Source organism: Chamaea fasciata, unplaced genomic scaffold, assembly GCF_029207755.1.
Source record: "Chamaea fasciata isolate MVZ Bird 193981 ecotype frontalis unplaced genomic scaffold, bChaFas1.0.hap1 SCAF_12, whole genome shotgun sequence".
NCBI lineage: Eukaryota > Metazoa > Chordata > Aves > Passeriformes > Sylviidae > Chamaea > Chamaea fasciata.
Genome location: NW_027094097.1, coordinates 10,583,954 through 10,606,095, shown reverse-complemented (window position 1 = coordinate 10,606,095; position 22,142 = coordinate 10,583,954). Strand labels below are relative to the sequence as shown.

Below are 22,142 nucleotides of genomic sequence, written 5' to 3'. Positions count from 1 at the left end.
GGCCCCGGTGCGCCCGCAAAAAGAGTCCGTGCCAGGCTGAGTACGACTTTATTGGTGCCGGGGAAGGGCCGGGCGCGGCCCCTCCGGTGCTCGCCGCCGCTGCCGCCTCACCGGCGCTGGTTCAGCCCCGCCAGGTTCTTGATCTGTGGGTACAGGGAGAACGGGGTTTAGTGCCCCTGTCCCGGGCGGCCGCCGAAGCAGGTGCCGAGGGGAGGCCCGTGTGCTACGGGCAGAGAAATGTGAGGCCGAGAGGCATCACTGTGGTCTGGGACAACTGCAGGGTAAAGAGGTGGGAGAAATTCTTGAGCAGTGCTTCATCAGTAAAAATAATGTCAAATTTATGTTCCAGTCCGTTTCTCTTGTCCTGATACAAGGAAAATGTATTTCTGATAACAAGGAAATCACTTTGTTGCCAAGTGCAATGGGGGTTGTCCAAAAACAGGATCACAGTGAGGCTCTTAAGCCCTTCAAAAGTCACTCCTGGGTAGACAAAAGGTTATTTTGTGTCCCAGAGAAAGTTCAGTTCCCTCGGCATGGACAGAAAGCAGTCCAGGACACTACCAAGAAGTGAATGAATTCTTGGAAGGACACTGAAGTCAAATGAAACAGCTTGAGGAAGTCACCCTGCTGTGGCTCAGGGACAGGTGCCACCTCCCAAATTCCATGGGGCCACTAACCCTCAGTCAAGATTTCCAGCACAGGGTCTGGCACAGGGAGAGATCTTGTGACCAGGAATGAAGAACAGTTGTATTTAATCTGATCACCTGTCTCTCATCCCTAAAGCTCACCCTGCAGCTTCAGACTTAATTTCCTTATGCTCTATTCAAGTTCTTTCACCACAAAACAGTGAACTAACTCAAACTACCAGGAAAACACCCTTAAATAAATCTAAGTTATGAAAGACAATAGTTCTTCCATGTTGTCCTCTAGATTTGGGAGGAAAACACATGCTGACACATTCAGAAAGCAATTCTGCTCTCACAGCCCTGCTGGTTTCAGCAGTACTTACAGTAACTGCAGCTCCCATCAGGCCCTGGACAACAGCTTCTCCAGTGGATTGGACCTGGGAGACAGAGGGAGAACACCTTTTTCTTCCTGCAGTTGCACTCATGGCCCCCAAACACAGAGAGGGAATGCACAACAAACATGTACTTGCTACAGGAAGGTGCCACAGACAGGGCACATGAAAAGGGTTTCCTGGGGTGTCTCCTAACCACTGGGACAGTCTGCCAAAGAGGGCACCTACATGTCAGTTTACTAAAAAACACATAACCATTTATTGATTTTGAACTGACAGCAGCTAGGGTGTCTCTCAGCAGACGTGGGATCTGCATGGTGGAGAAGCCTGGTGTGCCTGCATATATCCTTGGGGAGGAGGGATTTGCTGCATGCACAGCTGTCCCCAAGGTTACCTGACTGGCTGTGTTGCTCATGGTCATGGCGTCAGCCACTCTGTTTTCCAGGAAGCGCCAAGTGTCCTCGAAGCCAGGGGACGAGTCCTGCATCATCACCAGCTCAGTGGTGTTGTAGATGCCAGTGAGCACAGCCCGGCGGGTGTACCAGCTAAACTGCAGGGGCACAAGAGGAGAGAGAAAGCTGGGATCTGAATGCACATCAGGAGTGCAGCTATCACAGAACAGCAAGGGAAAATCCCATACCCACAACATGTTCCTTCCCATATAGAGGAATTTGCCCTTTGCAGCTGGATCTATCAGGGCCTGAGACAAACTCTTTCTGTTCTCTCCCTGCTCCTAAAAACCCACCTGAAGGAGTCTCTGAGGCATGAGAATACTTTGCTTGGCTCCTGGTGTTGGCAAGAGGGATCTGCTTTAAACCCCATGACTGTGAAAGAGGGAGCAAGCTCATCATCACAGCTTCCCCAGAAAACTCATGTAACCAGTCAGGAGGTGCAAACAAAACACCAACTTTAAAACCTCTCCTAATCCCAGCATCAGTGAGACTTCAGGAACAGCTCAGTGCAGACACTGGCTCCAACACGTTGATTTGACTTGCATAACGTGTAAGGGACTTTTAGTTCCTGAAGCAATTGTGTTCTTTCAGTTGTCTTCTGGTTTATTCCTTTAATTTTTCTGCTGTCATTTATTTTTCACTGCAGTAGCTTCTTTTTTATACACAGATAAAAGAAGCTTATTAAAGTAGTTTGTTAAAATGGTTCATTTAGCTTTTTCCATCTCTCCCTACATCTATAAGAATTAAAGTAATTTATTAATTGCTATAATTAAAGTTATAATTTTCTTTTATTTCCTGCCAGAAAGACGAAAGCTTTAATAAGCCACTGGTATTTTTAGGTAGGTTCTTTAAAGGTTTTCAAGTCAAGTCTGTAAATGCTACTGCTGGTAGAAGGGAGCTGTTTGACAGACCCACTGCTCACTCACTGAAAACTGGACCAACTTCTCAGTCTCAAAATCTCAACAACTTTGTCTGTGTCTTCAAAAAAGAAAAAAAAGAGAGCACTTAAGAGCCTAGGAAAGCAGGTCCTTTTAATTTGCACTAATCCCATTGGCAATAATTTGCATTTAGTCTCAATGGCTCTTAAGTCTATTTAGAAATTAGACTGTGGTTTATAAAGACCCTTGGGTGCCTCTAAAATGCCTTCTTCACTCAACAAATGGGCCAAGGGACTCAGCCCCACTCCTACTTGAACACATGATTTTGCTGAAGTGCTAAGGGGTAGAACCAGCTTGTCCCCAAAGCACAAGGACTCACATCTGTGGACTGGTCCCCAGCATAGTGCCAGATATCATCGATCATGCTGGTCAGGAGGTTAAGGCTGGAAGGGATATTTCGTGGGAGCAGCAGGACACTCAGGGCCTGCAAAGGAAACACACACAGAAATGGGAGCCAAAGAGAGAAGGATGTAACACCAAAGGAGACCAACAGTGCTCTGCCCTGTTATCTTCTCCCTCTTGCTGCTGACTTGTCCTCAGCTCTCAGTGACAATTCCTCCCAGTTCTTTGCAGTCTTTACATGCAGCAGGATGTGCAGGGAACACACTGTGGCTTGCAAGTTCAGGCCTCAGCCTGTACTGGAGCTGAAAGATCCCTGCTCAGTTCAAACATCCCTGTGTTGTCTCTCCTGAGCTGCCTCTCTGGCAGGGAAACTTCAGAGGCTGAGCTGACTCACCCTGTGTGCCCCTGTGGGCAGGGAGTCACATCCCTCATTTCTCTGAATTTGACTTTGAACTCGGAGCAGCAACCAAGGGCAGAACAGCACCAGCCATAATGGCCCTACTGGGATCCTGCAGCCTTTGAACGTAATCACACAGTGCCAGGAGAGACACAAACCACCCACATCCTTCATAAGGCAAATTATGCTAATCTGAAAGAAGAACATGAAGCCTGTACTCTCTCTCTTGTGCATGGGGTGCAGGATTCAGCTGCCCAGAGGCCAGCAGTGGTTCTGGAGAGAGGCTGACCTTGCCTCTGCAATCTTTGCAGCCCAAGATTAAGAACTCCTTGCTTGTCATTATAGCCACAATTCAATTCCCTTCCCACCATGGGAAGAATGGCTCGAGAGTCAAATCTGAATTTAGAAGCACGGAGCCCTCTCAGTCTGCCAGGGGTTTGTTGGTCACACACTCGAGGACAGTTTCGTGCAGCAAAGCTGTTCTGCATTTCCAGGGGTGAGGTGATCCTGGTGCAGCCACAATGACACTGCATGGAGCATGACTTGCAGTGACACTGTAAATAGGACTAAGCAGAGACACAGGTAATTCCCTGGGGATGCCGGCTGGGTGGAGTGAACAACAGAAAGCTCTGCCTTTCCAGAACTGCGAGAAATAGTTGCTCTAATATCACCTTTAACTGCCTTCTTCCAAGGCTGCTCTCCTCTTGAAGGCTACTAATCATTTGAAACCAGCCAGGGTTTCATTTACATCCTTGAACTAATCTGGTGGAGAGACTATGTTGAAAGTCACAAGCTCTTTAAAATACACACACACAAAAGAGACAATGTTGATATTACTTTTATACCTGGGGCCATTTCTCAATATATGGAATCAGCATCCTTAGTCTGGCTTCCACGGCATCTCTCAGGAATTCATCTACAGGCTTCTTTCTGAGCAAGGAAAAAAAAGTAGGAGGAATATCCAAGTTAAAATTCAATTCTGATCTTGAAAGATCAATCTCCACCTAGCTGAGCAATAGATAAGCAAAGTATTATACATCCTTCATGCCTTTGGTCCTAGTCTGTATCTGGGAAGATGGTTTTATTTGGGTAAGTTATACTTTTAACTTAAAGTATCTGTGTTCCAGATGGCCTCTCTGTCTACCCAGCTCCCAAAATCTGCAAAGGAAGACATTTGTTCACACCCAGTACTCACTCTGCTTCACCTAGCTGCACTAGTTTCTGCTCCTTCTCCAGCAACTTGGACAATTTGGTGTTGCACTCAGACACAAAGTGCAGGATCAATTCACTGCCATCACTGTGAAACATCCCTGCTGCAGCAACAGAGAGGCCCAGGGTCTGTAGGGAAGAAGAGAGAAGCACAGACCAGGTCAGACACTGCTAAGCAGCGTCCAGCTAAAAAAAAGTTGTATTTATTTTGTGAAAGACATTATGTGAATTTAAACAAAGCAATGCTGCATCAAAAAGCACTTCCTATACATGTTTTTCTCTCCTTAAGATTCACTACTCTTCATTGTGCCTTAGTCTGACTCTGAAGGGGTTATCCTGTAGCAGCTGGGTTTCATTCCTGCCCAGTAGCATTTGCTGACTAGGGTGCATCGCCCAAGAGTATGTGGGGGAAGCATGCAGGCCTGGCTGTCCCTGCACTTCAGCTCCATCCAGTTTTCAACTGGTTTGTTGCTTCTCTCCCCACATACCTTGGCTCCCTCTGCAATGGCCTCTGCAGTCCAGCCATGCTCAGGCACAAACTCCAGCGCCGCTGTGAGGATTCGATGCTGCAGCTGCTCCTCGCTCTCATAGTCCTCAGACTCCTGGCCGCCCTGGCCAGTGTAACTATGAGAAGGTATTGTTACAGTGAGGGGAATGTCACCACCAAACACCAGAACCCTGGGCTCTGCCACTCACTCCCTGACACCACGCACATTTTGAGACCTGCTTAGTGTAAATCTGGCCTCCTCCACTAAAATCCTTCCCTGTCCAATGATTCTTAACCTTTGCTGCAGGAGAAGAGAAAAATAAGGGAAGGAGGGCTCAATGGAGATGCCTACATGGAGACCAATCAGCCCCACATTCCCTCTCCTTTACAGAAAACTAAACTATAACCTTTTCCAGCACAGGCTTTATACTATAGGCATATAGACCACACATGGTCCCTGCTTTTTTAGATTTACGCAAAAATCCAGAAGCAAAGACTTGCGCTTTGCAGACGAGAGGGTTTCCCTCTTGAAAGCAAGTCCCACACTGTTTCCATGGTGGAATTTGCATTGTTACAGCACACCAGCTCTCCAGCTGCTGCAGTCTGGGGCTCCTTAACTCTGGATCTCGTTGTCTTCAAGTTCCCGATGTGAGGTTCAGGAAGGCAAAAGCCCTCTGATCCCTCTGTTGGCGGGACAGTGCTAGAAGGAGCTGCTGAGTTACCTGGGGTGAGGGCCCTGAGGTTCCTGTTCAGGCTGGTGACCAGCTGGAGGTGAATCAAAGTGCTGCTGAGAGGAAGATGTCAATGGCTCCTTCTTGTGCTCATCGGAGGCTCTCCTCAGGGCAGCCGAGGCCTGGAGGGCACGGGCTGGTGGGTAGTGCTGGCACATCACCACTGCAAGGGAAACCAAGAGTCAGTATCTCCTTCCAACACCAGGAAGCACAGAAAATTAAGGTGAAGAGAGTTGTGAATGAAGCGAAAAAGAACATAAATTCATAGTGTCTTTTTTACGCTTCTGATAAGCGCCGCTCTCAGCTGAGCTCGTGTCTGTGTGAATAAAGCAAAAATGTTTTGTGAGGGAAAGAACAGTGCAAATGGCATGTATTGCAAATAGTTTCCCAATCCTGGACTAGGAACCAGGCATCCACACATGCCCTCTCCCCATTTTGGTCCCTGATTAAGAGGCTGGGAGGAACGTGCTGACCTCCGAGCAGGGGATATAAGGCAAGTCAGACTCGGGAGCCGAGGAGCCCTGACAGACACCACACGCTAATCACTGATTACTCAACGACACTCGGAGGAACTTTTAATTTAGCTGCTGCTTTTTGGGTGGGGTTTTTTTGTAATAAATTTGGTTTCACGGCCTACGCGTCTAAAAACACCACCGAACAACCAACCCGTCCTCCAAACCCAACCGCACGCCGCGCTTCCCTCACACTCCTCGTGCCCTTCACCTCACCTTGCCCCGCCCCGCCCCGCCCCGATCGCCGGGGGGCGCGCACGGGGCCGCGCACGGGGCCGCGCACGGGGGCGCGCCCCCCAATTCCCTGCCCGCCCCGCGCCCCGGGCGCGCCCCCCCGCCCCTCACCCGCGCGGCCCCGCCACAGCCGCCAGCCCGCGCGCCGCAGCCCGCCCGCCGCCGCCATCTTGGAAGCGGGCAGGACGCGATGATGTCACGGTGACGGCGTCAGGCCGGGACGATCGAGCGGAGCGGGCCGCGGCACGGGAGGTGAGCGCGGAGCGGCGCGGGGCTGCCGCTTTCCCTTCCCCCCCCCCCCCCCTTAAAAATCTTTTCTGAGACCTCGTCTGAAGCGCTTGGGAGGGGGGAGGGAGCTCTGTGTGTTTGTGTTTTAGTAATTCGTTCACGAAATTTCCTGACGTATCCTGTCCTTGCTCCCTCTGAACCGCCCCTGCTCGGTGACCGAGAGGTTTATTACGCCCGTTCTCCATGTGCGCACCCTGCTGTAGGGCCCGCAGCCGTCCGCCGCGTCCCGGCCGCCGGGAGCCCGGAGCGTTCCCGGGAGCCCGGAGCGTTCTGTGCCGCCGGGAGCCCGGAGCGTTCCCGGGAGCCCGGAGCGTTCCCGGCCGCTGGCTGTGCTGTGTCAGGAGGCTGCATTTTACAGCCCTGACGTGCTACAAAATCCTGGGAATGGTTTGGGTTGGAAGGGACCGTCAAGATCATCCCATGCCAACACAGCAGGTTTCTAATCTACTGAAGCGGAACCTGCGCTATTGTTTAACCCCTTTCCTTGCCCTGTTCCTCAGGGACTGTTAAATGTGTGTGACATGGAGATAAGGGCCCCTCCTCACGCCGCCCACACGGGATCCTCGGCCTCCTCCCGCATCTCAGGGAGGAGGTGTTGCTGTTGATGCAATTTGGGCTCTGACTGATCTTGCAAGGTCATGCATAATCTGCTGTTCAGAGAGGAAGGTGTGACTTCGGGTTTATCTTTCCCACCCTAGCCTAGCAGTTTAGGTGTCTTTCGAGATCTTCAGCCTTCTTCTTGGGAAAGGTGACTTTTTAATGATGGGTGCGTTTACAAATGTTACTGTCTGCTGTAGCTGCTTAGCTTGTGTCACACATGCAAAATTAGCTGTGAGATGTTACAGCCTGCAGTGTGTATCCAAGGTGTACATTCCCTACCGGGTTTGCATTGTGTTGTTTTAGGGTGAATTCCTACCGCAGTAGCTCAGAAAAGGCACAGATTGTCCCATTCTGAACTTGTTTGAAGTTTCCAGGAGAGAGGGGGAGTCCACAGCACACAGAGACAGAGGAATTGTGGATCAAAATCTGCTCCCCACCTCACTGCAGTTAAATTTGGTGCAACATATCCATGAGCTGTGCTTTAGTGGCAACGTGGTGGTAGTAAGGCATTACCTAGGATATGTGATGTAGTGATTCCTGCTAAAGACCTTGCCTACAACTGTCTCTCCAGAAATAGGTGTGTTGTTTGCAGCTAATTGAAGATACACTGGGCAACTGTTCTGGTCAAGAGTTCCTCTGTTCTCTGTGGTCGTGTTAAATCAGGAAGAAAATAAGTTTGTGTTAGATAGAGGAAAGTGGGGTTCAGTAGCTGGTGCTCTGAGAACAGGTGATGATGGGATACTATTGCCATACAAGGAATACAATCTCATATAAAATATCAGTGGAGACGGCTTTCTCAAAACTGTCACTGCACGTTCTGTTCCCCTCCTCCCTCCCTGTAATTTGCTTACCAGTGCCACCAATCATAACGGTGGGAAGAACCTCAATCTGGAATGCTGGGAATGCTGAAAGTTACTTTTTTCTTCTCATATACTGCGTAAGCAAACTCTGCTAGGTCGTGTTTAAAGTAGGAGAGACAAGGCAATGTTTAATGTCAGATAGCTGTCACTGCTCAGGAAATCCAGAAGTACTGTGTTTATCTTATTCAGATTTTTAAGGAAAGCAGGTAAGTTCTTTTGTTATTTTGTCGGTTTCTTTAAAGCATGGCTTGCAGTCTCCCAGCAAAACTAGTGCGTGAACTGGAGAGAAACTGAATTATACCCTAAAGTGTAGCTCTTCATGTCCTGCTAACGCTCAGTTTGTGGGAACTTCGTGTTGCCCACTTCCAGAAAATTATCCGCATTTATTAAAACAACTCAGCTGATTAGGTCCACAGAGGTTTGTGCTGTGCTTGGCACTTACCCTTCGTCTCTGTCTCTCTCCTGCCCTGTTCCTTCCCCAGGCACTGCCAGGTTTGCTCCTGCTGCTGCTGAGATGGGCGAGTACGGAGTGTCTCCGGGCCAGCGCGTGGCCATCGTGTGGGACAGCTCCTCGCCAGTCGAAGCCCTGAAGGATTTGGTGGATAAAATCCAGGCACTGGTGGGAGCTGATAATAGTGTCTCTGTGGAAAATGTTAACCAGCTGTCTCAGTGTAAGAATGGGTTTAATTTTTCAGTTTCTTTAAAAGGGAGAGGGTTCTGCTGCTGTGTGAACCAATGCCTTCCCACTTTGGGAGTCAGCACTCAGAACATCGACAGCACCTGCTGCTCTTACCCTGGGCAGTACAGCAGGAGAGTGATGCACCCTTGCTTCTATGATTGATGTCTTTAATCAGTTACTGCTGTTGTACTCAAGGATGGGGGAGGTGGAACTGATGTATTAAGCTGTGTGTTACATGTGTAAAATTGTACCATCTTCCTCTTCCCTCTCAGCGGCTCACAGGGAGTCCAGTTTTGATGTAATCCTCTCTGGCATGGTACCAGGCAGTACAGCACAGCACAGCATGGAGCTCCTGGCAGAAGTAGCTCGGATACTTAAGCCAGGGGGCCGTGTCCTCCTGAAAGAACCAGTGGTTACAGAATCAGGTGAGAGAATCTTGCTTCCATGGCAACACAGCATTTCTCATGAGGATAAAGCTGAAATAGAAAGGACAGGAACCCCAATCAACACTCAGAGATTTTCATTCTCCTGACACACTAACCCAAATCACAAGGTTTTTATCCTGTGCTTAAGATGGTATCCATCAGGGATGTTTGCAGTCACTCTCCTATCAAAAATGCTGGATAGACTTGTTCCTAAACTGCATTGAAAAGCCTCAGTGACCACTGTTTTCTCCTCAGGGTGCAGTGTTAAATAGTTGCAGATTTTGTGTTTCTGAGGAGCTTCTGAAGTGGTTTTAAGACCAGGTGACAGATGCTGAAGAGATTGCCCCAGAAGTCAGTTGTGAAATAGTTTTCCAGAAAAGGTTAAAAGTGTTTGGACTGAGTTTAGGAGAAAAGCCAGAGTACCTGCTATGGGACAGCTGGAGGAGCCATGAGAAGGTGAACAGAAGATGATTTCTTAGTGTAGAGTGTTCATTTAGGAGTCCATGGTTTGAAAACTTCATGAGTAGTTTAATAGGTAAAAATGTTTGGGAGGGAGTTTGTTTGGGGACTTCCTAGTCTTTTTTTGATGTGCATTGATTGAATTGAGAAATGTTTTGGCATATATAGAACATATTTGGAGCTAGAATGGCTTTCTGACCCCACACTGCTATTTTAATGAACAAGCTGCTGATGCTTTTTCTGGTTTGTTCTGCTGTCAACTAGAAAGGGCCCATTTTTTGGTGCAGAAGTTTGGCTCGTGTACTTCCCTCTAAAGTTCTTGCTCTTTCAGGTTTCTCAGTGAGCTGTATTCTTCTTGCCTCTTCCTACTCTCTGCTTTTGTATCTTGCAGGAAACAATGGCAAAATCAAGACAGCAGCCAAGCTCCTCACAACTCTGACTCTCTCTGGGCTGGTGGCAGTGAAGGAGGTAGGGATGTGCGTACCATTTCCAGAAATGCCCTCAGGGATTTGTCAGGGGATGAGGTTTTTAGCTACCCTGGTTTTCTGTAAATGGGCATGGCCACAAACTTTAGTTACTGTCAGCATAGTGTTTTTCTTTAGAATTGGTAATACTGACTATGTGTTCACTGGAATGCTGGGCTTGGTGTGAAAAGAAAGGGTTCTGCATAAGGTTAACCTAAAATCTTACTTGGCAGCTGCGAAAGGAAGCCCTGACCCCAGAGGAGGCCCAGTCTGTCGGAGAACATCTGGGTTACCAAGGCAATGACCTTCTCATTATTCAGATAGAAGGCAGGAAGCCAAATTTTGAAGTGGGATCCTCAAGTCAGCTCAAACTTTCCTTTGCCAAGACACCTGGTCCTTCAGGTAAGGAGTGGTGCATGCTGAATGTCTGGATTTTGTGGCTCCCAGTGACAGGCATCATTTGCAACAGGGAAATGCACTCCTGAGTAGGGAGTGCTACCGTAAAAACCTATGGAGTGGGGCTTTCCAAAGTTGCTTGAACTCTACTTGTTTTAGGCAGATGGGGCAAAGACTGGAATAACTGCTGTTCCTTCCTTTGTTTTGGCTCCAGGAAAACCTTCTGTGGACCCAGCCGCTGCCAAGCTGTGGACACTGTCTGCCAATGATATGAATGATGAAGACATGGTAAGTGGTTTTCTTTGTGAGGCTGTGCTGTTCCTTCTCTCTCCCCATTCTTTCCTATTCTAAATACTTTCAGTCATGTCTCTTGGGAAGCTTTACAACTTCAGAGGTAGAAAAACCTCCCTAAAGCAAAATAGCTCATCTCCTTCATGGGGTCTGGAGAGCTCAGTGATGTGGTGAGGGCAGAGAGGAGATAGGGATTAGAGGGCAGAGCTGCAGCACTTTAATGCCAGTATACAGATAGCACCATTTCTTTGAACATAACTCAGAGTGTCATTCCCTACTGAAAAGTCCATTTCCTGCATTTTGTCTCCCATGGTATTTTCAGGATCTTTTGGACTCTGATGAGCTGTTGGATTCAGAGGATTTGAAAAAGCCAGATCCGTCATCCCTCAGAGCTCCGTCCTGCAAAGAAATGGGCAAAAAGAAAGCCTGCAAGAACTGGTCAGTGCTGGAATTCATGTATCAGTGAACCTTTCAACTGCAGCATTAAACTCTTAAGAGGTGGAAGGATTTAAAAAAGATTGTAGGCCATTTGCTCTTCTTCAGAGCCTAACTGTCTTGGTTCATGTCCTTTCTTATCTTAATTATTGGAATGTAAATCCAAATCCAGAATTGACCTGTGACTGCAACAAATTATCACAATGGTGTATAATTATCACCAGCCATCTTGGAGGTGGCTGCATAGCTTGTGCAGCTTGTCTAAAACCCTGGTTTCTCACATTCCAAGGAGCAACAGCACATGTAGCAAGTGCTGTAGTGTCATTTCCCAGTCAGTTTAAACTTGAGGAGTGCTTCAACACTTGTTATAGAAACCGTGGTGTTGAAGAACAAAGTGAGGAGCGTGAGACCCAGAGTCAGCTGTGTCGTGTGACAGAGCGAGGGCTGGCACAAGTGTTGATGACTCATGACCTTTAAGCAGAAAGATGCAGGTGACTTCTTTGTTTTTCTACAGCACATGTGGCCTGGCTGAAGAACTGGAACAGGAGAAGAAGAGCTCACAGCCCAAATCTGCCTGTGGAAATGTAATTAGTAATTTTTGTCTTTATGCTATGGTTTGCAGTATATGATCTCTGTGTGATGATTGTATTCCTTAGTCACTGCTGCCTGAGCTGGATCACTGCTTCCACACACTGCCTGTGCAGTTTCTGCAGAGCTTCAGCCTTTGCCCTGTGCCCATGTGCTCTGTACCAGCACATGCTGTCTGTTCTGACTCCCTGGGGGAATCAGAGTGAGCAGTAAGCCTTTCCCTCTCTGCCCATGGCCTAAACAGGGATCTGCCCAGAGAGGATTGCCTTGTGGGAGCTCAGGGGGCTGCCCCTGCCTGGCACACCAAGTGGGGTGGAGACTCACTTCTGTGTGAGCCCAATGCCTGCACAGCTCTGCCATCCCCTCTAACCACATGTGGTGAGAAGGGGGTAGAAGGGAAGCAGTTTCTGTGCTCATAGATGCTGAGGAGCATGACATCTCTTGACCTGGAGAAACTATATCACAGGGGAAGAAACCTGAAAGTGGTACCTGATTAGAGACAGTGCTTTTCTTTCCCTTGTCAGTGCTACCTGGGCGATGCATTCCGCTGTGCCAGCTGCCCTTACCTGGGGATGCCTGCTTTCAAGCCTGGGGAGAAGATTCTTCTGCAAGAGAACCAGCTGCACGATGCCTAACAAAGACATGTCCTGACAAGGACTTTGCTGCTTTTCCATCACTCTGAGGTTCTTCCTGCAGTCTTCCTCCTCTCAAACTCATGCTCTCCAGCCAGTACTCCATGTGGGGAGGGACACTGCGGGCACTGGCACTGCTGTGAGCTCACTGCTTGTCATCAGCCTTGGGCTACCTGATCCTCTGGTGACAAGTCACGTATTAGACTTCATGTTACACCTTGTTCTGGCTGACCTGACTTGATCTGGACGCTGGCCGTCACAGCGTGTCCCACCAGCAGAGGGAGGTACAGTCACGTGTCAGGTTGTCCTTGTGTGCCTGTGGCGTTTCCCATGCCCATGTCCTACAGCTCTAATTAGTCCTGATTTTCCCTGGGGAATCAGCAGCTCTGGCTCAGCCCCCGGGGTGACTGGGCTCCTGCTCTCTTTGAAATTTGAACCTACAGCCCCTTATCATGTGCAGGTGGCTCAGCAGCTCCTGTGGCAAGTCAGGAGCAAGGAGTACACTTAGCAGTATGTACTCTTAGCAGTGTGCATGGGAAAGGCTGGCAGGCATGATGGATTTCCAAGTGTATTGGGTGCCCTTACCCCCAGCAGTTTTCAGCAAAATGATGAAAATCCAGTCCCACCAAGAACTCCTGCCTTTAAGGGAGGGAGCTGATGAAACAACGTCTGTCTTGTCTTCCCACAGCTTTCAGCTGATAACAGAAGGACAATCAGAGAGTGTCACTTCTCTTGGTGGTTAATCAAGTGAGTTACCTGCAGTGTCAAATACATAAGAACATAGCAATAACTTAATTTCTAGATGATCTGTGGTGGCCCTTTGCTCCCTCTCCATGAGATACTATTTATTTGTGTAGTTATTGCTAGTGAAGCATCCTGCAGGTGTGGGATGAGGGTGCTGTTCACATTTTGTGCCAGGCTTGCTTCTCACCCAGGGAGGGGGAGGAGGAAAGCCCACATCCAGTGTCTCAGTGGGGACTGCTTTGTTTGGAGCTCTTGCTCTACAGGATGTGACTTCTTGTCGTGTGCTACCTGAGTCACTAAACTCATGGAGGGGGCTGGGATGAAAGGCTGTTCTGTTCTTGGAATAAAAGTGACCAATAGTATAGCCTTTGATTTAAGGTTGGTATTAGTGGTATTCTGTCTCCTTCTACTCATCCTCTCAGTGATTTCTTAAACTGTTCAAATGTCCGATAGCATCTTGGAGTTCTACATCAATTGTTCCTCTGAAAACTTGATGTCAATATGTGGTGTGCACTGGAAACAACACATGTTAAGGAAAACTTGAGAAAACTCTTTTCTGAGTGCTCAGGTGCTGCTCTGGGAACTTGCACTGCCCCAGGCTGTCACTGGTGGGATTGAAGCCCCTTCCTTCCAGAGCATGGCTTTTCAGACCCCTCTTTCACACCACCCCAGTCCCTGCCTCTGTCATCGGTGAGAACAGCTCCCAAGGAGACAGGATTTGTGTGATAAACACTTGTCCAACCAACTTGTTGCTCCTAGCTAATGATGTAAGAAAATGGGCAAAAGCCTCTGTACACTTATGGCCTTTGGGGGTTTTATTGCCTTTTCTCAGCCTCACTGGTAGTAGAAGATCAGATCTCATTGAGATCCCTGATAAAGGCAGCCCTTATCCTGAGCTCTGCTTTCCTCTTGCCCAAACTGGGAGAAGCAGCACTTTTACTTTTGTTTCTCTGCATGAGTCAGCCTTCTTTTTTACATCCAGCAGAGCTTGGGGGGGCAGCAAGGACACACTCTCTGCTTCCTAGCAGGAACTCATCATGGATGTTTCACCCACTTGCCTTGGGTGCACACAAGGACAAGAGGCCCCTCTCCATATGGAGGAGTTTGGGGCAAAGAGGGCTTGTGTTTATTATTGTTTTATCTTCATGCACTTGCTTAACTTAAGCTTGTGATAGCATCTTTCTGAGAAGTGAAATTTGGAGGCTCAGCTCTGGCCAGAGTAGCTGCTTCACCTTTTTAAAAATAGCCAATGAGCAAAGACTGCCCCTACACCCTTCCTGCCTGCACTGGAGAAGTTGCCTCAGCTAGTTTCCTCCAGCAGCCCTAGCTGCCTTTCCCTGCCTCTTGCTCACTGGTGTTATTGCTCCAAGGCTACTTCATGGCTTCTTGCCTGGTTCCCTGTTAAAAATGCTATTCCAGATCTGATTCCCCACTGACCCTGGGGATAAAGGAGGATGCAAATGCAGCACTATGAATGTCCCAGCTTCCTTCATTTCACTGATCAATAACTCTTCCTTGGTGAAGTAATGAGCCATGTTTTTCCCTCCACTTCTTTTTAAGGCAGTTAAGCAAATGCAGAGCCTCTGGCAGCCCTTGTTAGTCTTAATTTGATTTGTACCACAGCTTTCCAATTTTGCAATTTAGTGAGCATGTCATTCTGCTCGTGTCTTTTGTGGTTTTCCTCATGGGCTTCTATTTTGACTAGTGGGATTCTGCAGAACTCTGCAGCTATACTTGCCTCCTCTGAAACTTCTCCCCTTCCCTCAGCAAATAATAAGTGGCTACCAAGGTTGTTAGTACTAGTCTCAGGTGTCTGGCTCAGCTCTTCTTGAATTCATGAGCAGTCTGTCCCTCTTAGTTGAAGGTTTTTTAAAACCCTTCTCTCCGTAAAATAGCAACATAAGTCATTTCATGCTATAGACACAAGAGAATGGCTGTGCTGGTCCAGCCCAAGGGCCACCCAGTGTGGCTGTAGAGAATCATGGGATCCTTTTAGGTCAGAAAAAAGATGTTTGAGTCCAAGTGTTACCCCATCACTGCCAAGCTTGTGCAGGTGTTTATGTCACTGGTGGCAGGAATGTTGATGGGGCATTGAATGGAACTTGGTCATGCAGGTGCTGATGATGTCATGCCTGGCAGAGAAGCTGAGAAGGTGGGTGTGAGAACCTGGCCCATGATCCATGACAGATACACTTCTCACCAAACAGGTTATCAGTACTAAACGGAAGTCCCTCTTGTCTGTCCTATTGACCAGCAGGCCACTACTTCACTCTATCAATATCATTACCAGAAAAAGCCCAATTAGAGCTGTCCCTGAACTGCAGCTGGACTGCATGCCAGTGACCCCCCTCTTGAGCTGGGAGGCCTCTCAAAATTAAAAATACCTTACCTGAGATGAAGAGAACCCTTCCTTATCCAAGATGAAGATATGACATATCCTCAGTACACACCTATGACAGATTCTCAAGTCACTGAGAGCTTGCTGAGTATATACTCTGAAACATTACTAATCCATGTAGTTACTCCAAATTACAATAAACTTTCTATGGATAATTCATTAGGCATTAAAGCATTGTCCAAGTCTGAGATTAAGATTGGACTGAGCTGCACTGAGATGCCAGAACGGTTTGAAAAGCAGGAGGGTCCATTCAAACTTACAGGTGGGAGCGTCCTCCTTTCTGTCTACAATCACTCTAACTCAATTTTAATGATCAATTTTCAAGGTTGTCCCCTCCATACATTCTCATTTATTTAGTTAAGTGAACTCAAAAATCTAGTGGGTGCCCTGTCAACTCTTACTGACAGTCCCTCACTTTACTCTGATTTGTTGTTTTTCATTCTACTCGCTCCCAGGATTCTCAAAGTCCATCTTCACACCATCTCAAGGTGTACCTCACTGCTTCTGTTCTATGATCCCACTCTGGGTTGGCCATTGGCCATGATCTTTCCCCAGCAGCTTCCTCCCCTTCTTTGGTTGCACTCCTGGATTTTATACACTTGTGTCAGACAAAGATCACTTGGTTGGTTGGTGTTTGTTTAATGTTTGGACATCTGTCCAAGTTGGATCATATGCTCTGAGAATTACCCAAAAGATCTGGACTATCTTTTTGGGGTCATCTCTGAACCTCAGCATCTGTTGTGGCTGTAACATTAAATCATTAGAGCTACGTGCTGGTTTCAAACCCAGGGGTAAAATTAACTCCACTCAAGCTTCTCCTCTTCCCCCATCCCCTTTCAGCAGCAGAGGAAACACCAGGTGACACCACAAGTAGGAATCACAATTTTACTGAAAAACTCAAACACAACATTATCAATAAAAGAGGGCACAAAAGACAGTGCTGGACCCATGAGAAGGGTATTCACCACCAAACCAACAAAAACACCTAGTCACTTCCAGTACAAAGCAGATCCATGTGTATCACTGCAGCAGCACCTCTGTGAAGCAAGCAATGCTTTTCCAGCCATGCCCCTTGTATTTCAAGTGAGTGAACGAGAGCAAGGCCAACCCATATCACAGCACGTGCCTGCTCCAGAGAAAATCCAGAAAAATCTCTCCAGGACTTCTCATGGCCGTGCCACCCAGCACATCCAGGACCAAGCTTTTCCTGAACACCATGTTGGCTACAGTGTACAGTGTGATTCCTGAACACAGAGCAAGTAAGCAAGTGTCAGTGACTGGAGACAGTGAAAAGAGTTGCTGAGGCTTGGCAGTGCTTGCAGCTACAGAAGGCAAGAGGAAAACAGGCTCAAGAGCCCTGTCCTCACTGTGAGACATGGCTTCTTCTAGGGGAACATAAAGCAGGGTTCTGCAGCCACTCAGGGGTAATAGGTGCCTTGGTCACCAAGATTGCACTGCTGTATGAGCGAACACCTAGTTTTTGAGGAGGATGACCCCAACAGATGGACAACAAGCTGCTCACCTTCCTCACTTGCCCTCTTCATTTGGGGAGACATCCACCTCTGTGCTGGCAGCACTGCTATCTCCACCACTCTGCTTCTGTTGCGATGGCTTGACCTCGGTGTAAATGACATTGGAGGAGGCAGATCCTGTCCCTTGCTTTTCAAAATTCAGGTTGGCATAGGTCAGGTCCTCAGTCCCTGTCACCGGGGCTGCCTGCAGGGAGAGAGCAATGAGTAGAGCCTTGGCTTTTCTTTCTGTGTCTCCCCTGCTAGTATATCTCAACTGGCACAACTTTTTCTGCTGCCCAAGCATTACCCAGATTACTCAGAAGTGCCACCTACACAAACACTCATAAGCCCTTATATAATAGGAATTAATAAGTGTTTAGGACCATGTTTTCAGAAAGCAAAGTTGATTTTACTATTAAATCCTTTAAGTGGGTATTCAACAGACAATGCTTTTTTTGACAGGGAGGAGGAAGTGATACATGTGAAGCCCTCCCTGGTTTACTGTACTGACCTGATTCCCCTCTGCTGCTTCCCCGCTCATGCACTCTCCTGAAAAAGGAAAACTAGTTTAAATAGTAGTTAAAATAGTGACAATGATCATTATTTTAAATTAGGAAAATAATGAAAGAATGAAGCAAACATCTGCACTGGTCCTGCTTTTGTTGTGATAGAGGATAAGACACTGTGGCTCTGGTTCTGAAGACAGCTAAGGGACTGGAGGGGTTGGCAAGGGCTTAACTCTTGGAGGGGCTGGAGAAGAGCTCAGAGGTGGACACTTCTGGATATGCAAGACCTGTTTCAATCACACAACAGGTTGTGCCATAACCAGACTCCCACCAGCAACTGGCCAAAAGAAAGGGAGGGGTGTGAACCTTCTCACCACACTGGGACAGCTTGTTCAGGAGGACAGACTTGTCAAGGGAACACAGTGAGCAAGAGCAGTAGGATGTCAAAGATGGAAACCTCCCAAGCCTGGCTTTGTCCAGACCAGCACTTGAAGAAGAAATACCAACCTGTTCTGTTCCTTCTGCGCTGCCACAGCAGGAAGCCAATTACAGGCATGTAAAGGAGCGTCCCGACCGCTAAGCCAAGGAGGATGCACAGGAGGAGGTTGAGTCCTGCACACACAACACCACAGAGGCACTCGTGAGCCACCATCCCTCCTGCAGGGACACATGCTGCCATTGCCTCCTTCTTTCCGGGGTCAGTTTCTTCCCTGACTTGGGCTTCCAGACCCTGAACCATCTACAGCTTCAGGGTGCTGACAAAATCCTGTGGGGAATGGTCTCCAAACTCATCCAGGGGGTAGCTTGGAGCATCAGAGCCCCTTCCCAGCATCAAAGCCTGTGGTGCCTACTGGTTTGGCAGTGGGTCCCACCCACTCATGGGAAAACATCTGGATGTTTTCTCCCTTACTGCTCCTCCCTCTTTTTCCCTGAGGTCTTCTCCTGCCCTCCACTCTTGCAGCCAGGGGACTGTGGAGACACACCTGTCCAGATCTTCTCTGTGACATCGGTCTGAAGTCCTGCACAGTCACAGCCTGAAAGGCAGAAACATGAGTGAGACTTTCCAGAGGCAGAGAACACCCTGCACCCTGCTCTGCTTTGGAACAGGAGCCTTGACACCACAGTCCTGGCTGTCCCTCTCCTACCACCACAGCTCCAGCCATGTCAATATTTGGCTGATGTGCTGCAGCTGGAGGATATGGCAGGTCCTAGGAAGGAACCAACGACCCAGCAGCTCCATGGTGGGATCAATCTGCCAAAAGCTGCTGCGCTGGGTTGGCTCCTCCAGTTCTCAGGATGTTTTCAGGGGAAACAACTCATGGAAGAACCAGAGGAGTGCTGGATGTAGCATCCTGCTCTGCCCACTTATCTCCCCCCTGCAAACAGACCCACTGCCACTTACGGTGAACTTTTGCTTGTGTGCTGTTTCCAGCGTCTGCCACGTTTGGTCTTGTGATGACTGTACACACACAGATTCTTGTGCGGGCTGTAGACAGGCTTGAGTTGGTGAAATTCGTACAGTTTTCTTCCAGAACCACAGTGTTGGTTTGATTCTCCCCCTTCAGGCATTCAGGTTTGTACCACTTCACTTGCACTGTGAGATTCTCCAAACAAATCTTGAACTGCACAGTGGTTTCTGGCTTTACCTGCTGACTGGCTGTTCCTGGAGGAAACAAAACCAGAAGTGATAGCTGAAATATATATATGATCTTGTAGGGTCATGTCTCACGTGTCACTCATGGAAAGACATGGTGAAGTGACCATCCTTTTCTGCGCCACTTGTTGATCTTTTCCAAATCTGGCTGCTAACCATTCCTCAGCACTCAACGCCGAAATGTTGACTTGTGCCACTGGATGCTGTGGACTGCACAAACTTTTCTGTGCCTCAGGAAGGACTGAAAATGTGAGGATCAGCAGGAAGGCACCTCCTCCACCTGTGACATAGGCACCCAAGCAGGAAGTGCCTCAGGCTCCACCATTTCATGGAGCATGAGGTGGGACTGGGGGATTGGCAGTGGAGAATGGTCAGCCCTAGAGAAGCAAAGAAAATATAGTAAACAGATTCCCTGCAGCCTCTCTGGCTTCAATCCCACCCCTCGGACAGATATTGCAAGACAAGATCTAACCCTACCAACACATTAATTATGGCTGAAATCTGGTGAGCAAGTCCTGCTGGGGAAAAAAAACCCCAAACAAACCAACAGCTATAGGAGTTGGTTTTGTCTTAAGGAATATCCACATCCACCATGTGAAGCAGACCCCCCTGCACAGTAATCAGGCTTATAAGCATTTCTGTTTCATTCCCCCATCTGTTTTCTCTCCCTGCTGCTAAGGCAAAACTGGTTCAAAGCCCCTGGAGCTCACAGCCTGTGCATGCACAGTTGCAATGCAGACCCCTCTGCAAGGCACATGGTAAGATGGTGCTGCAGAAGAGGGGCTAAATGATGCAAGAGGAGAGATAAAAGCAGCAGCAGGCACTTTCCACACCTTCTCCAGGCATAAGCAAAGAGGGAAGAGCTCAGAGCAGAGGCAAGGGCACTGGAAGACTCACCAACTGGCAGCCAGGTGAGGAGCAGCAGGGGCAGAAAGGTGCTGGCCAGCCAGAGCTCCATGCTTCCCAACAGCCTCATGGTGACCACGCTGGGTGCCTGGTGGGATCGGCCGGAGTCTCCTCTTTCCCTGCAGTGCGGGGTCACTGCTCAGCCAAGGGGAGCTGAAGCCTTGCTGAGACTTCACCCCTTTGCTACTGGGCCAGGCAGTTCCCTCTGTGCTCACAGCCTTCCCCTCTCTTCCCCTTCTCTTGCCTCAGCCCAATTCTTATCTCCTCTCTTCTCTGATTCCTCCTCTGGTTTCATCCTGACCACACACTCTCAGCCCTGAGACCCGAGTAATGTCCCCAGGAGCTGCTGATGGCCATTTCCCACTATTCTAGGGCCCAGCCCAGCAGGTCCCTGCCACTTTCCCAGTTTCCTACAGCACCACCTCCCCACGCCACCCGAGCCTGTTTTGTTTTACACCAGGGAATGGACCGCTTGGAGGAAGCTGCTGTCACAGCGGGGGGATGGGGGGATGTCCACACCCATCTGGTGATGGGCTGTGCTCGATGAGCCCAGGTGGTGACACAGAGGGTGTGCCCTGCCAGCCCCCAGGGACTTGCGGTTTGACATGGGGATGGGCTTGATCAGAGTGTTCTGGTTCTGGGACGTACACGACCCTGCAGAACCTTGCCCCTACTCTGGCCATGAGTACCCAGATCCCAGCTCCTGCCCAGCCCCTGTATTTCCCCTGCCACCATGGGCATGAGGGACACTAGGACATGAACACCCACCAGGCCAGACACAGCTTGTGTCACCCCTGCCACCAAAGGGACATGTGCAGCAGTCAGCAGGCGCAGGCCCCTCAGTCTCCCCCGCCTCTGTGGGTGCAATCTCTGCTGCTCCCCACTGCCTGCTACTGCTCTTCCTCTTCATGCTCAGAGCAAAACCTCCTCCCATCTGCCATTTCCTCCCCTCTGGTTTCTATCAGCACCCATAGTAACCACCCTCCACACCACGCTGGGCACACACAGCCCAGCCACACGTCTCCAGAAGAAAGGGTGCTCACTGGAGCTCTGCTCCACCAGCCAGTGGAACTTCCTGGCTGAAGCTGAGGTCTCATCTGCAAACCAACTCACATGAGGAAACAGCAACACCAGCATGACATTTGCTAATAAGAGGGTACAAGATCCGCAAGAATGACAAGTGAGACGTTCTGTATCCCTCTTACTCTCCCCTCTGGATCTCTTCATCTCTTCCCATGTTCTTTCTGATGTTCAGTTCCTCTCTGCATTTGAATCTTCGTCTTCTCTCATTTCACAACTGCTTAATGATGTGTACTTGTTTGCTTCCTTCCTTTTCACTGCTATTCTGGTTCTCACGTTTCCTAGCACTGATTAAGCCAAGACCCTCTCCAGCAGGAAGTGCCTTCTCTGAGTTCCCAGCTGTGGTGCTGATGGAACTAAAGGTTAATGTCTTGCCTTCTGCTGACTCCACAGAGCTGCTCTCCTACCGCAGCCCCTTCCAGCTCCACAGCCACATTCCGTGGTACTCTCTGCCAAGGAGAAAAGAGAGCAGGAAATGACAATGCTGCTGTTAGTAAGTAACAGGGTGCCCCGTGTCAGCAGCAGCTAAACCGGGCACTACACGATGTCCACAGCAACAGGGAGGCTGCGGAGTTCCTCAGGAGGCCCCTTCTCCCTTGAAGTGAGCGAGGGAAATACAGAACATGCCACCAAGGTCTTTCTCTCCCAACTGCTGGGAGCCGGGGAGGAACCTCCCGTGCGATGCTGGGGAGGATGAGAGACGTGAGAAGTGCTGTTTTCAGTCGGCCCGTGGTGGCTTTACAGGCTCTTCCTTGGGTGGCGAGGCGCTCTGCCCTCCGCAGGGTCGCCAAAAGCGATCCTGCCCTCGGCCCGAACCTCACAGCGCTGCGGGGCTGACAGGGCTCGGGCCATTGATCTGAGGCCCCTGAGCCCTCACGGAGCTGGGCACGGAAGAGCCAGGATCAG

General features: G+C 49.1%; 3 protein-coding genes across 7 annotated transcripts; 1 reads left to right on the top strand and 2 right to left on the bottom strand.

Annotated features, from left to right (window-relative positions):
* Window positions 1–32: 32 nt before the first annotated feature.
* On the bottom strand, window positions 33–6,510 carry COQ9 (coenzyme Q9). Of its 3 annotated transcripts, none has more exons than XM_066194583.1 (9): window positions 6,432–6,510; window positions 5,566–5,737; window positions 4,845–4,980; window positions 4,343–4,485; window positions 3,993–4,077; window positions 2,728–2,832; window positions 1,413–1,568; window positions 1,010–1,063; window positions 33–143 (listed from the first exon to the last, which is right to left on the bottom strand). In XM_066194583.1, exons 1-9 carry the CDS (start codon window positions 6,487–6,489, stop codon window positions 108–110), a joined length of 945 nt encoding a protein of 314 aa, XP_066050680.1. In that variant the 5' UTR covers window positions 6,490–6,510; the 3' UTR covers window positions 33–107. The 3 variants fall into 3 exon arrangements, with proteins under 3 accessions (XP_066050680.1, XP_066050682.1, XP_066050681.1); XM_066194585.1 differs by lacking the exon at window positions 6,432–6,510 and adding an exon at window positions 6,303–6,375; XM_066194584.1 differs by lacking the exon at window positions 6,432–6,510 and adding an exon at window positions 6,241–6,291.
* On the top strand, window positions 6,468–13,553 carry CIAPIN1 (cytokine induced apoptosis inhibitor 1). Its single transcript, XM_066194587.1, has 9 exons — window positions 6,468–6,572; window positions 8,551–8,739; window positions 9,020–9,172; window positions 10,023–10,099; window positions 10,329–10,497; window positions 10,706–10,779; window positions 11,105–11,220; window positions 11,732–11,801; window positions 12,330–13,553. The coding sequence occupies exons 2-9, from the start codon at window positions 8,583–8,585 to the stop codon at window positions 12,438–12,440; spliced, it is 927 nt and encodes a 308-aa protein (XP_066050684.1). The 5' UTR covers window positions 6,468–6,572; window positions 8,551–8,582; the 3' UTR covers window positions 12,441–13,553.
* Window positions 13,554–16,450: 2,897 nt separating this feature from the next.
* Window positions 16,451–22,038, bottom strand: LOC136295873 (uncharacterized). Of its 3 annotated transcripts, XM_066194590.1 has the most exons (8): window positions 21,270–22,038; window positions 20,148–20,275; window positions 18,999–19,259; window positions 18,580–18,630; window positions 18,104–18,208; window positions 17,602–17,639; window positions 17,102–17,295; window positions 16,451–16,823 (listed from the first exon to the last, which is right to left on the bottom strand). In XM_066194590.1, exons 1-7 carry the CDS (start codon window positions 21,296–21,298, stop codon window positions 17,107–17,109), a joined length of 801 nt encoding a protein of 266 aa, XP_066050687.1. In that variant the 5' UTR covers window positions 21,299–22,038; the 3' UTR covers window positions 16,451–16,823; window positions 17,102–17,106. The 3 variants fall into 3 exon arrangements, with proteins under 3 accessions (XP_066050687.1, XP_066050686.1, XP_066050688.1); XM_066194589.1 differs by having other exon boundaries at window positions 16,451–17,295; XM_066194591.1 differs by having other exon boundaries at window positions 16,451–17,295; window positions 20,148–22,038.
* Window positions 22,039–22,142: the final 104 nt, after the last annotated feature.

What these genes read in the sequence shown, in the direction of transcription:
- COQ9 (XM_066194583.1), bottom strand. Translation starts at nt 6,489, where the DNA reads ATGGCGGCGGCGGGCGGGCTGCGGCGCGCGGGCTGGCGGCTGTGGCGG. An exon ending in CCATTGCAGAGGGAGCCAAG is followed by an intron (nt 4,486 to 4,844) that starts GTATGTGGGGAG and finishes TCTTCCCTACAG; the next exon opens with ACCCTGGGCCTCTCTGTTGC. An exon ending in GTGCAGCTAGGTGAAGCAGA is followed by an intron (nt 4,078 to 4,342) that starts GTGAGTACTGGG and finishes TTCCTTGCTCAG; the next exon opens with AAAGAAGCCTGTAGATGAAT.
- LOC136295873 (XM_066194589.1), bottom strand. Translation starts at nt 21,298, where the DNA reads ATGTCATGCTGGTGTTGCTGTTTCCTCAT. An exon ending in CACACAAGCAAAAGTTCACC is followed by an intron (nt 18,631 to 18,998) that starts GTAAGTGGCAGT and finishes TCTGCCTTTCAG; the next exon opens with GCTGTGACTGTGCAGGACTT. An exon ending in GCGCAGAAGGAACAGAACAG is followed by an intron (nt 17,640 to 18,103) that starts GTTGGTATTTCT and finishes TTCCTTTTTCAG; the next exon opens with GAGAGTGCATGAGCGGGGAA.
- CIAPIN1 (XM_066194587.1), top strand. Translation starts at nt 8,583, where the DNA reads ATGGGCGAGTACGGAGTGTCTCCGGGCCAGCGCGTGGCCATCGTGTGG. An exon ending in GGCTGGTGGCAGTGAAGGAG is followed by an intron (nt 10,100 to 10,328) that starts GTAGGGATGTGC and finishes CTTACTTGGCAG; the next exon opens with CTGCGAAAGGAAGCCCTGAC. An exon ending in CAAGACACCTGGTCCTTCAG is followed by an intron (nt 10,498 to 10,705) that starts GTAAGGAGTGGT and finishes TTTTGGCTCCAG; the next exon opens with GAAAACCTTCTGTGGACCCA.